This window comes from Xenopus tropicalis, chromosome 7 (assembly GCF_000004195.4).
Source record: "Xenopus tropicalis strain Nigerian chromosome 7, UCB_Xtro_10.0, whole genome shotgun sequence".
Taxonomy (NCBI): Eukaryota; Metazoa; Chordata; class Amphibia; order Anura; family Pipidae; genus Xenopus; species Xenopus tropicalis.
In genome coordinates this window covers 111,507,824-111,521,723 of record NC_030683.2, presented here as the reverse complement: position 1 = coordinate 111,521,723, position 13,900 = coordinate 111,507,824, and the positions used below count along the sequence as shown (strand labels likewise).

The following is a 13,900-nucleotide window of genomic DNA, read 5'->3' as shown; positions in this document are numbered from 1 at the left end:
TCTTGTTTGACCTTTGGTTCCAAATATTGATACCAGAGTTCCAATATAATTATATAGTTTTGCATTCAGTGTGTGTATGTGTTGTATTATGTGTGCTACAAAACAGAAGCAGCTTTAATTAAGTTGAATTGTGTTTCTTATAACAGCTCTCCGAAAGATTCCCGGCTGTTTTTGGTCTATCCACATGACTCCCATGCGCTGTCCCATTCCTTCGATGAGCTTCAGTTGTTTGATGATGGTTCTTTTTACTTATTTTCTGTAAGTCGCCTTTGTTATTGTTGGGCCTTGTATTCTTCTAAGCCTGCACTATAATTAACAACGTTGAATGGATTTTAAGCAGAACCCTCCACATCTACCCAGGGTTTGTTCCCTGCTCAGCTTCATGCTTCCACTGTTGTTGCCTTTTTCCCTTTGCCAGTCTGTCTATCTAAGCCTGGTGGGGTGCAGGATAAACAATAGAGGAATTAAATTGGAAACTCCAAGGCATGTTTCTTTGGATGTGAATCCTGTACTCAACACAGTCCTGTAAAAAAGATCTCTGTACAGTGTTTTCTTATGTATAGTCTAAAGTGCCTTGAAAGCTAAAGCAATATTATTGATACCACTTAATAGTAAAGCAACAATGTTTCCTGTTTCTAGAGGTTTTTTGGGGATCCTTACACTGCAACATTTGGGGGATTTTCCAAAGTCACAAACTTTTTCCGAGGCGCCCTTCGCCCCCAGGATGGAGCTCACCAGCGGCCAGTGTCAGAGATGGCTGTTGGATTGGAGGATGAGCCAGGGTTCGAGGTGATTACTTGCGTAAGTAGGGTTATTATGCTTTTCTTCTTGGTTTTAAAGCAAGTGCTAACATGGTGGCTACTAAGTGCCACATTACTCTGTACAGTAAAGCAAAAATGTATTTTTTTGAAAACATCTTTCTAGCAAGTTGAACTGGGAGAACGGCCAGTTGTGCATCGCCAGGAACCTGTAAGTGAACAAGAATGGGAGTCCTATTTTGATCCAGAGGGTCATGTGGTAGAGGTGGAAGCCCTTAAAAGAAGGATCTTCTCAGGGGTGAGTGTGTCTACACTTTGTGCCGTCCCAGCTCTATTGGTACCTGCATAGCTGCTGCATTTGCAGTGCTGTTACAAGATTTGGCCACAAGCTGCCGCTATGGTACAACACTGCTTCTCCAAGCGCCAATGCAGATGTACTCACTCAGTCCTGGATGCAATGGAACAAATCTTTGCTTGTCTGGTTCCAGGGCTTGAGTCCTGGGACACGAAAAGAAGCATGGAAGTTCCTTCTTGGCTACTACTCATGGAACAGTACAGTGGAAGAAAGAAAGACAACCGTTAGAGAAAAGACGTAAGTTCAAAGGCTTATCTACAGGCTACAGAGCTTTCTAATGCTAGCCAATAAAACTTTATTTAAAGATATTTTATAGTCTGCGGATCTGCAGTATCTTTAGAAAAATTACCTTCCTTTTGATGCCTTATGAAATCATATGGTCTGTTTGCAGCTTTGCTGTGACACTTGCGGGCAGACCTCTTAGGATCCTTTACTTGCTCATCATCAGATGATCTACAACCCTAGTGCAAAGAGCTAAATAAAAAACAGAAACCCCCCCCCAGAAATTCTGATTCTGGTAACTGGCTGCTCACTGCAAGATTCTCATCTTACCTCATGGCAAGAGCAGCCCTGGGGATACTTTGGGGAAGCTGCCGGTGGGAGGGGGTGAGACCTTTATAGGTACAGTGAGTGGTGTAGGGAAAGGGGCAAGTGAGAGGGTGAAAGAGCACAAAGGCACAGGGAGTGGTAGGGACACAGAGTGGGCATCAGGATAAGGGCACATGAGAAGGGGTAGAAGCTGTGGAAATGCAGGGAGCAGCAGTGGAGGAAGGACCACTTCATCCTACTGGTCATTGGGAGAGCATGGAGTTGCTGGGAGTAAAAGAAAGGAGAAGGCAGAGATCATGGCTGCACAAATTACTGATACAGAGAGAGGGCATTGGGAGCTGCAGGTGAGCAGCCAGTGGGCAGAAGGCTCCAGAGCTCTGCAAAATGTTCATTTCTCTATTTCTCTATTCACTCTACATTCTGTAAACCTTCATTTCTTTAAACTTGTTGATCTACAACTCCCATTGTGCACTCCCACTGGTTTGATGTGGCTTGTGCGGCAAGTAAACAACACCCAGAAATACTCAGAAATGTGGGTGTCAGTATTGTAAACTGCAGTGGAATGATTGTGCCAGACAGCTCTCCGTGGCCTGCTGCCAGCACTGCCTGTTATTAACACATGGCCCCATGTTTGTCTTGCTGCTACCAGGGATGAATATTTCCGCATGAAGCTGCAGTGGAAATCTGTTACTGAAGATCAGGAGAAGAGGAACACTCTGCTGAGAGGCTATCGGAGCCTGATAGGTCGGTCATACCTGGTTGCATAACGCTTACTAAGAAATTCTCAGATCTGTTGAAGGGAACATTGTAGGTCATGCAGCATTCACAGCCAGATGCAGTATTCTCTGCACTCTTAAAGGGAAAATCTGCCTTATTGATAAGTAGGAAAGGGTGTATTTAGTATATAGGCAAGTGAGGGCAGTTTTCTAGGGCAGCAGGGAATATTTATATTTATGTTTGCACAATCATTTTTCATGCAGGGGTCATAACTTATAGTAGTGCTAGAATGGAAGACATGGGCAGTAAAAACCATACATTTGTTGGCTGATCTTCTTTTTACTTTGAAGGAGAACTAAACCCTGAAAAAGATTATTCATATGATGTATATTATATAGTGACCTTGCCGTACCAAGCTAAGAGCTCCAGTAGCCCTATAACAGTAATGGTCCAGGCCTGCCAATTTTACCACAGCAAATTCTCATCTTGTTTTTAAAGAGCCAGTGCACATTTTGAAAACCTCCCTAATATTTTGACTGTTACTTTATGGCAGAAAGGGACGTCAGCCGTACGGATCGAAACAACAAGTTCTATGAAGGAAACGACAACCCGGGTTTAGGTCTCCTTAACGACGTGCTAATGACTTACTGCATGTATAATTTTGATTTGGGTAAGCGGAATATAGTACTCAGCCCTAAAATTCAGTGCTTCATATTTGTGATCTAAAGGATCATGTCTGCTGCTTACAGGTTATGTGCAAGGAATGAGCGATCTCCTCTCCCCAGTTCTCTTTGTCACACAAAATGAGGTTGATGCCTTTTGGTGCTTTGCCGGATTCATGGATCTGGTGGTAAGTGAACTAACTTTACACTATTTAAGGACTCTGGCACACGGGGAGATTAGTCGCCTGTGACAAATCTCCCTTGTCACGGGCGACTAATCTCCCGAACTACCATCCCAACGGCGAAAATGTAAGTCGCCGGTGGGATGGCACACGCTGCGCAGGCAACTTCGGCGATTTACCGAAATAGCCTGCGCAGCATGTGCCATCCCACCGGCGACTTACATTTTCGCCGGTGGGATGGCAATTCGGGGAGATTAGTCGCCCGCGAACAGGGAGATTTGTCTCAGGCGACTAATCTCCCCATGTGCCAGAGCCCTAAAGGGGAACTCCTGCTTCTGAACCAAAATGTGTTAAAGAGCCCCACAAAGCACAGAAACCCCTTTTATATCACTGTAATCTGTTCCTGTAATCTGTTCTTCTTTTCTGCATCATTTGCAATCCTGGCAGGGGAGGAGGGACTAAAAAATTTATGTTACAAATTGTAACAACTTCTCCACAGCTTACAGCATGCAGGAACTACATAACCCACAATGCATTGCACTGAGGTTGCCTAGTGGAACTGTAGATAGCTGACTTTTCATTTTGATTTATCTTCCCAAGTTTTAATGAAGGTTTTATAAGCTCAGCTTGCAAGTTTAGCTTTACCCAAGCAGCCGTTGTTTTTCCGGTAGGCAGGCCACAAGCCTTTTCACCTCCCGTATACCTCCTGATACCGCCAGGGGTATGGTTAATTGAAATAGTGACATTTATGACCCATGAGTAGCAGGTAAATCTCTCTAGACTTTAATGATTGGCAAGACCTGTGGGCGAGCAGGTCCAGGGTCAATGATTGCACATTGGTGCAGGTCATGTACAGGTGGGCATGGTTGTTTTAAAAACATTTTCACCCCACTATAACATCACAATTATATATCCCACCTCCTCTGTTGAAGTCTCCACCTATATAAATGCTCATGAGACGGGGTGCTTTGGGCGCAGGTTAAAAAAGCCAGAAACCCTTTGGGTTTGGCATCACTACTATCATAACCTCTACAGAGAGACACCATGAATCCTCTATACTAGGGCTCTGCAACTGCAACATACAGTGGTGTGAAAAACTATTTGCCCCCTTCCCGATTTCTTATTCTTTTTCATGTTTGTCACACAAAATGTTTCTGATCATCAAACATATTTAACTATTAGTCAAAGATAACACAAGTAAACACAAAATGCAGTTTTTAAATGAGGGTTTTTATTATTTAGGGAGAAAAAAAATCCAAACCTACATGGCCCTGTGTGAAAAAGTAATTGCCCCCTGAACCTAATAACTGGTTGGGCCACCCTTAGCAGCAATAACTGCAATCAAGCATTTGCGATAACTTGCAACGAGTCTTTTACAGCGCTCTGGAGGAATTTTGGCCCACTCATCTTTGCTGAATTGTTGTAATTCAGCTTTATTTGAGGGTTTTCTAGCATGAACTGCCTTTTTAAGGTCATGCCACAACATCTCAATAGGATTCAGGTCAGGACTTTGACTAGGCCACTCCAAAGTCTTCATTTTGTTTTTCTTCAGCCATTCAGAGGTGGATTTGCTGGTGTGTTTTGAGTCATTGTCCTGCTGCAGTACCCAAGATCGCTTCAGCTTGAGTTGACAAACAGATGGCCGGACATTCTCCTTCAGGATTTTTTGGTAGACAGTAGAATTCATGGTTCCATCTATCACAGCAAGCCTTCCAGGTCCTGAAGCAGCAAAACAACCCCAGACCATCACACTACCACCACCATATTTTACTGATGGTATGATGTTCTTTTTCTGAAATGCTGTCTTACTTTTACACCAGATGTAACGGGACACGCACCTTCCAAAAAGTTCAACTTTTGTCTCGTCGGTCCACAAGGTATTTTCCCAAAAGTCTTGGCAATCATTGAGATGTTTTTTAGCAAAATTGAGACAAGCCTTAATGTTCTTTTTGCTTAAAAGTGGTTTGCACCTTGGAAATCTGCCATGCAGGCCGTTTTTGCCCAGTCTCTTTCTTATGGTGGAGTCGTGAACACTGACCTTAATTGAGGCCTGCAGTTCTTTAGAGGTTGTCCTGGGGTCTTTTGTGGCCTCTCGGATGAGTTGTCTCTGCGCTCTTGGGGTAATTTTGGTCGGCCGGCCACTCCTGGGAAGGTTCACCACTGTTCCATGTTTTTGCCATTTGTGGATAATGGCTCTCACTGTGGTTCGCTGGAGTCCCAAAGCTTTAGAAATGGCTTTGTAACCTTTACCAGACTGATAGATCTCAATTACTTTTGTTCTCATTTGTTCCTCAATTTCTTTGGATCTTGGCATGATGTCTAGCTTTTGAGGTGCTTTTGGTCTACTTCTCTGTGTCAGGTAACTCCTATTTAAGTGATTTCTTGATTGAAACAGGTGTGGCAGTAATCAGGCCTGGGGGTGACTACATAAATTGATGATACTGTGATGATGAACTGTGATAAACCACAGTTAAGTTATTTTTTAACAAGGGGGGCAATCACTTTTTCACACAGGGCCATGTAGATTTGGAGTTTTTTTTCTCCCTTAATAACGTAGACCTTCATTTAAAAACTGCATTTTGTGTTCAATTATGTTATCTTTGACTAATAGTTAACGGTTTTTGATGAGCAGAAACATTTAAGTGTGACAAACATGCAAAAGAATAAGAAATCAGGAAGGGGGCAAATAGTTTTTCACACCACTGTATGTACCCCTAGCCGTGACCTTTTTGCACTTCCTCATAATTTTAGTGGCCTTTGTCTCTCAGATGTGGCCTAGTGAATGATTGGCCACTCCATGGAAACGTTGGGCAGCACTTCCCAATATAAAACACAGTTCTGCAAATATCTGAATATTTTGCATTTAGCTGGTGTACCCCTTTGCTGGCAGACTGAGCAGTGCAAACAAAGTCGCACTCTCACCTGCCCTGGCTTTTCACTCTGACAAAGATCTTCTTGTATGAAACCTTTTATATTCTTCATATTATTACATTTAAAAGGAGCTGCCCAGGTCTGGGATTCAAAGTAGGCCCTGGCATTCCAAGTACACAGAGGCCCAAACAGCCCCCCACAAGCCTAATAAATAGTGACTGTCTATGGCACCTTACAGCAGCCCCTCTGGCATTTGCCAGAACCCACAAATTGCCAGTCTGGGCCTGAGGCACTCCATATTAATACAAGATGGCTACCAAAATGAAGCAGCCATAACCAATTACATACAAATAAGTCAGTATGTAAATAAGGCCTTGTGCTTTATTGTCTGTGTGAGGGGAGATCGATGGGAATGAACCAGTGAACCATGGCCTAGAAACAGGGTGTATTTCCCCTCGGTGCCACAGTAACACTTTTATAGGCCAACTTGTGGAAGTGATGGGCTGGTCCGGGCCTGGAGCTGCATCACTGTATTCTTCTGGTGTAGCATTCTCCATGTAACACTATTTCAATTCAGCTGAAGCAAGCAATATGGCAGCTCCATTATTTATGTGTAAATGCAAATGTGCAGAAAAGAAGCATTGAGTGCATGTAGTAAGCACCCTACATTATCTGGTGGGGGTGAAAAGGATGTAAATATTGTGTAATAAACAGATATACTTTCCCTTTTAAATAAGAAGTGTATGATGTTTCCACCCTTAGAGATGTTTGCCTGTGTCAGTTGTTATCGCTTGTTGGATATTAGCAGGAAATGTTCTTACCTGCCATGAAAGAGAATCCATAATTACATAGCACAGCAGGTAGTGTGTAAGACCTATTAAAATTTAATGTGCAGTAAGAAAAAAAAAAAATGCTTTTCTGAACCTGTCTGCATTGGATGAATAACAGCGTACAACTGGAAATCTGGCTCAGTCTGAGCTCTTTGTGCTGGATGTACACAATCCTTATTTACTAAGGTGTCTCCTAATGTTCTGGCTTCAGTGTAGCTCATTCAAGCTAAAAACCACACTAGCATTGCTTTATGCTACCTTGTTTCACCCTGTTCTCTGAAAGCAGCCTCTAAATCAGGCCGACTCAGAATCAAATTACAGTGCTATTCTAGTGATAATTTCACTCTCTGACTCCTATAGCTGTACTGCTACCATCTGCTTGCCTCTGTCTCTCTGGCCTCTTCAATGGAAAGGAGCTGAGGGTACAAATATAAGGGTAAATGACACCCCATGTGGGGAGTGAAAATTACTAAGATACATGAAAGTCACAATGCACTTAATTACTTCTAGATGTTAAAAGAGAAAGAAAGGTATGGGGTGACAAATGTTAGGCACCCCCAGTGATTGTAATCACCCCCATGATACCCCGGGCCAGTGCCCCTGTCAGCAGAAACCTGCCCCCGGCCCAGGGTACCTGCGAGCGAGTTATCTTTTTCTTCCTGTCTTATTTCTTCGTGATCCTGGGGCCGATACATGTGCAATACAGGGAAAAAGCAAGTCTTTTTTTATTAAAGTTCGGCTTTTCATTCTACTGCGCAAGTGTCACAAATACAGAAAAAGGAAGAGAATTGCTTGCTTACAGGCAACCCGGGCTGGGGCACCGGCTCCTGGGGGGGGGGGGGGTGTTTTATATAATGTGTGTGTATATAACTGTCTTGCTCTGTGCCTGGCAGTACTTGACAATATGACGGTGCCCAATCTGGGGCCCTGTGGCAGAGGAAGGCCCAGAGAGAAGGCAGCAGGGTTCATGCTGATCGTGGGTGTGCTCTGGCCATAGTGGGACCTGGCTGTGTTCATGTGTGTGTGCAATTTAGTTTTATTTTCCACCAGGGCTGCATTCTACATAGTTGAATGCACCACCCAGGGAGCCCAGAGGGCCCAGGCAGGCAGTGGGCCAGTTTTCAGCTCATGGGGGATCATCTGGCAACTACATTTTTCATTTGGTTTCTTACCAATGTTTGGCTCATTAACTATCCCCAGACGTCCCATCAATAACAAGTCCACTTTAAATAAGACCTCTGCAGCCTGGTGTACTGGCCAGGTAGGCTTGGAATTAGCACACGCATGGTAACTACCAAAGGGGCAAACTATTAACCACACTTGTGCCTTGGTATCTTGCCACATGGATATGATTTAGCCTGAGAAAGCCAGGAATGGAGGGCCACAACATGGACCCCACAAGATAAATTAAGCTGTTTAGAGGGCTCAGTCATAAGGGCATTGGGCTGCTAGAAGTGCCTCTATGCCCCAGTTTCTTACAGGCTGTAGTTCCAGTGAACATTTATCTTTAGGGATTACAATCACTTGTACTGTTGGGCTGTAACTGGTTTGTAGAGAGAGGTAACTACATGTGAAGGGCTGTAGGTTGTCTGAGCCTGCCATAATGAAATCCTCTTCTTGCTTTTCAGCACCATAATTTTGAGGAAAGCCAAGAAAGCATGAAGAAGCAACTGGCTCAGCTAAACCTCCTCCTCCGTGTCCTGGATCCAGTGCTCTGCGATTTCCTGGGTATGTTAAATATCCCCCCCATATAATGCACCTCCAACTATTTTACCTATGTCTACCTGTCCATATGCACTAAAGAAAAACAGTCACAGATGGGGGACACAAGAACCATTGCTTTAAAGGAGAAGGAAAGGCAAAGTCACTTGGGGGTGCTAAAATGTTAGGCACCCCCCAAGTGACTTGAATCGCATACCTTTTCCCCCGGGCTGGTGCCCCTGTTGGGAGGGAACAGCACCAGCCCGGGGTACCTGCAGCGCTTCCTACTTCCTTGTTCGCTCGCGTGCGCATGCACAGTAGAGTGAAAAGCTGAACTTTAACAGAGAAGTCGGCTTTTCACTCTCCGCCTATTGTGTAGTCGCAGCGAAATGAAGCCGGAAGGAGGAAGCTTCGCTACAGGTACCCCGGGCTGGTGCGGTTTTCTCCTAAAAGGGGCACCAGCCCGGGGTACGAGGTAAGCGATTAAAATCACTTGGGGGTGCTTAACATTTTACCCCCCAATCCCTTTTGAAATAGGTGTGTATATATATGTATATGAACATGGTATTCCAACTCTAATTTTTTTATTTTAAGATTCCAAGGACTCTGGGAACTTGAGCTGCTGCTTCCGGTGGCTGCTTATCTGGTTCAAGCGGGAGTTTTCCTTCCAAGACATTCTTCTTCTTTGGGAGGTGAGACTTTCTATCATCCATTACTTTGCACTAAGAACCTGTTCTTACCATTTGGCTTGCATGTCTTTATAAAACCAGCAGGCTATAATCTTTTATAGTTGGCTACACACTGGCAGATACTATCAGGCAACATGGGCAATTTCAGTACAATGTCCATTTGGCACAACATCTTCCCAAATCCAGTTCAGCCTGGAATCTGTTTAGGAGCAGTATAATTATAAATATGTTTAAAAATTAGTGCATGGATCTCCCCTGGAGCTCCAGTAATCTGATCAGCTGCTGAAAGAGTTTCTTTATTGGTTAATTGCTCTTCCAGGCTTTTGCCTCCCAATTTGCCACAGATGTATGCATTTGGCAGTTGGATCATACAACTTGAACTGCTATGGTCAACATTTCTTTTGTGGGCTTTGTGCCTGTGTTTTACCATGCTGTCCGTAGCATGTCTAGAGCAGTGATATCTCAATTGTGACTGCGCCACAGGACCACAGTTGTGATATTATTGCCCTAGACATGCTACAGACAATTTGGAAAGATGGAATTTGGAATTGGCACTAGCATACATTCATCAACAATTACACATTGTGCTCTGTAGCACCAGCAGTACACAGTATAAAATGGGTTAACCCCTATACAGTGCTGCATCTTTGTGATATTGGAGCACATCCAGCTTCCCACATATCAGATGTTCTTCAGTGAAAATCTTTCAAGTTCTTTAAGATGATGCCATCTGATTAAAATCTGTTATTTTCAACTTCCATTCTAATGTATCCCTATATCTATATGGTTCCATGAAGGTCCTGTGGACGGGTCTGCCCTCTTTGAATTTCCACCTTCTGGTCGGCTGTGGCATCCTGGACTTGGAGCGAGAGGCATTGATGAACTCTGATTATGGCTTTAATGAAATCCTCAAAGTAAGTTTTATTACTTTTAGCACCAGAAGCAGTAGTAGTAAGTAGTAGTAATTCTTATAGTGTCGGACTGGGCCAGAAAGGCCAGTGAGTCCCGCCCATTGTGGGCCGAGTCACCCCAGGCCCACTGACTGCCAGCGATCTGCAGGGCAGGGGGAATGGCTTGTCGGCAGCCTAAACTTCACACCACCCGGCAGAAGCAGCAAGAAGATGTATGTGGCCCTCATAATTATCATTCATAATTAATACTCTTCATTTTAAGGCTAATGCCACATGTGGCGGATTCTTGGCTTGTGGATAAAACAGAGAATCCGCCCCTACACTTGCACCAGCCTTCTTTGTTGCCTGCAATTGGAACAGCTGCAGGCCCATGCAACGGATTGCAGAGTGGAAATGCACACTCATGCCATTGTGTGCCGAAATCCACCACGTGTGCTGACGCAGCCCCATGTGGTTTAAACACTGCTGCTCATGTAACTTACACTTTCATGCCCAATGCCTGTTGAGAGCTTTAAAGGTAAGTTTTGATGCCCAATAAAAGGAAAAACAAAAGGATAAATTGCCTATTTTGTAGTGGGGGCATATGAGGATAAATTATTGCTGCTGCTGACAGCCAGTTATGTTTACAGAATACTTGTGTATACTTATTCCAGAGTTAATGGTGCTTATCATACCTTACTATGGACACTATCACTATGCATATGATAATAGCAGCTCATGGACCTGCCACAGGGGGCAGTATTTATTGTCAAGCTGTCTGTGTATGCCATGGGGCCTAACTTACATTTAGTGCTGCTGCTTATAGTATCCTGTCTTGGCACAAGAGAATGTGATAAGAGGTGATACAATTTTATATGTTAATTTACGATCCAGGTAATTGTTCTTGAGATTGAGCCCATGGCTTTGGCTGAGATGGGATACTCAATCACAAGCCTAATTAGTTTATAATTAGATTAGATTGTAATTACTGTATACAATCAGGGGTGTAACTATAATGGAAGCGCAACCAGAACTTCGACTCATGAGCAATTTTAATGTATGCTTCATAGATAATCTTCCCTAACTTTCAGGGGGGAAAGAGTGGGGTAAAATGATTTTGCTGTGCCAGCTCTAGTGTTATGGGTGATACCCTCCAGATCATAAATCAGGAGTCATACTTCATTAAGGCATAGTAGCTGTAGGTATAGTAGAACAGCCAGTGCTTATGGCTAGCCCATTCATGTTGGTGCAACTATAAGTGCATAGTATACAGTACTTTACTGTACTGCTACGGTAAAACCTGCAGGTTCTCAGCCGCTCATGTGGCCTCAGCCTCAGACTACCATCAGCCAACACTGATATTTCACTGCGCAAAAAGAACTGCTGCCTTGTTTTATAATCTTACTTTCTTGTTAGATATTCCATCTTGTGTGATCCTTTCCCCTTCAGCCATTTTGCCTGCGCTGTTCCTCTGTTATTTATCAGGTGCCTTTATTTCTGTGCAGCACATTAACGAGCTGACCATGAAGATGAGTGTGGAGGACATTCTGTGTCGGGCCGAAGCCCTGCATCAGCAGTTGGCAAATTGTCAGGTGAGTGCTACTGGTGCAGGACTGTCCATACTACAAGGCCTGCTCCTTCCTTTATATCACCATCTGCTTTGGGGGTGAGGGGGGATTCCATCTTTAGCCTTTTTATCTCTCTTTCAGTGGTTTTAGGCTTTCTCTGTTAACCATTAATTATCTAAAATATAAGATTAGTAAATATTGTTCATCCAAAATGTTTAAGCATTTTGTCACCAGAGCACCCCACATACAGTGACTTAGGGTTTTATACCTTTTTTTTAACTATATATTCTCAACCAGCTGATACTGTAGTGCATTTGTCAAAAACTACAGGATAGCCTGGACTGACAATCTGTGGGTTCAGGCAAATGCCAGAGGGGCTGCTGTAAGATGCCATAGACAGTCACTATTTATTGGGCTGTGGGGGGGCGTTTGGGCCCCTGTGTACTTGAAATGCCAGGGCCTATTTTGACTCCTAGACAGGACCGACCTACTGACAGGGCAGCCATTGGGTGTACAACTGAACTGAACTCCAGAATTTCTGAAGCCCTGACAAAGTATTATATCCATGTTATATGCATATTTGTCAGAGAGCCATATGGGTTTTCTAATAGATCCATTACTGCTACAGACCACAGGACAATGAAGGTACAGTGTGGAAAATATATGTTTCATTGTGCTGTTTCATTCACAGGATTTGCCCCTTAATGTAAAAGAGCTTCTTGGTTTGGCAGAAGTGAAGAGCCCAGCCCCCAGCACAGGTACAGCCAGCCCACCTCAACCCCTCTCACCGAGCCAAGTCAACGAGTTGGATCTCACAGACAGCGTTTCTCCGAGCCAGCCCGACAGCAGTATTGAGATCCTGCCCACAGAGGATACTACAACCTCTCAGAGTCTGTCTCCTTGACTGGCCATCTCTAATGCAGGGACTTGGTCTCCTGTGCTGTCTCTTGTTGTCTTGTGCCCTTATTTCGTACTCAGGGCCCATCAAAGACTCATTTACTGGTAACATGCAAATACCCGTTACATTTATTAGAGGAATCTTCACACTAACAGTAGGGTGTTTTCTAAGAGAATTTTGCCCACTGCCCCCCCACACCCCTTTTATTTCATATAGATATACCATTTATATCAGAATATCAGATCTGTCTGTTACAAAACAAAACTCTACACCCCTCCAGCTGTTTATAAACTGTTCAACACTTCATTTGGAAATCAAACAGCCCATTACTAAACAGAGTGTTGAACATCAAAACCCACCCCATCTTCCTCCAAGACATTCTTACTTATAGATGTGCTGACACAACATTATTAAAGGAACAGTAACATCAAAAAATAAAAGAGCTTTAAAGTAATAAAAATATAATGCAATGTTGCCCTGCACTGGTAAAACTGGTGTGTTTGCTACAGTAACACTACTATAATTTATATAATAAGCTGCTGTGTAGCCACGGGGGCAGCCATTCAAGCTGGAAAAAAGGAGAAAAGGCACAGGTTACATAGCAGATAACAGATAAGTTCTGCAGAATACAATAGTGTTTTATCTGTTATCTGCTATGTGCCTGTGCCTTTTCCCCTTTGAATGGCTGCCCCCATGGCTACACAGCAGCTTATTTATATAAATTATAGTAGTCTTTCTGAAGTAAACACACAACTTTTACCAGTGCAGGGCAGCAGCACATTATATTTTAGTTACTTTTATACACTTTCATTTTTTGGTGTTACTGTTCCTTTAATGCAGTCTGCACTGAGGCTGATGGGAGTATCCGTTAAACACAGAACAGGAGGGCTGAGTGGGATGTTATATTATATATATATATATATATATATATATATATATATATATATATATATATATATATATATATATATATATATATATATATATATATATAAATATATATATATATATATATATAAATATATATATATATATATATATATATATATAATATATATATATATATACAGGATAAATGGATGCCGCACTCACAGGTCTTATTGTGAAAGTAAAGAAAAATTTATTTTGTCATGCTAACGTTTCGGCTGACTCCACAGCCTTTCTCACTTTGAGAAAGGCTGTGGAGTCAGCCGAAACGTTAGCATGACAAAATAAATTTTTCTTTACTTT

General features: G+C 43.0%; 1 protein-coding gene across 2 annotated transcripts in view; it reads left to right on the top strand.

The window, feature by feature from the left end:
* Positions 1–13,013, top strand: part of tbc1d17 (TBC1 domain family member 17) — a 30,851-nt gene extending 17,838 nt beyond the window's left edge. The window contains exons 6-17 of one of the 2 annotated variants that reach the window (XM_031905197.1): positions 147–258; positions 640–801; positions 925–1,056; positions 1,247–1,350; positions 2,312–2,406; positions 2,933–3,049; positions 3,129–3,229; positions 8,553–8,652; positions 9,220–9,317; positions 10,112–10,228; positions 11,710–11,796; positions 12,464–13,013. In XM_031905197.1, coding sequence (XP_031761057.1) covers positions 147–258; positions 640–801; positions 925–1,056; positions 1,247–1,350; positions 2,312–2,406; positions 2,933–3,049; positions 3,129–3,229; positions 8,553–8,652; positions 9,220–9,317; positions 10,112–10,228; positions 11,710–11,796; positions 12,464–12,676 — 1,438 coding nt within the window. In that variant the 3' untranslated portion in view covers positions 12,677–13,013. The remainder of the gene's footprint in view (positions 1–146; positions 259–639; positions 802–924; positions 1,057–1,246; positions 1,351–2,311; positions 2,407–2,932; positions 3,050–3,128; positions 3,230–8,552; positions 8,653–9,219; positions 9,318–10,111; positions 10,229–11,709; positions 11,797–12,463) is intronic. The other variant, NM_001079434.1, reaches the window with a different exon arrangement.
* Positions 13,014–13,900: the final 887 nt, after the last annotated feature.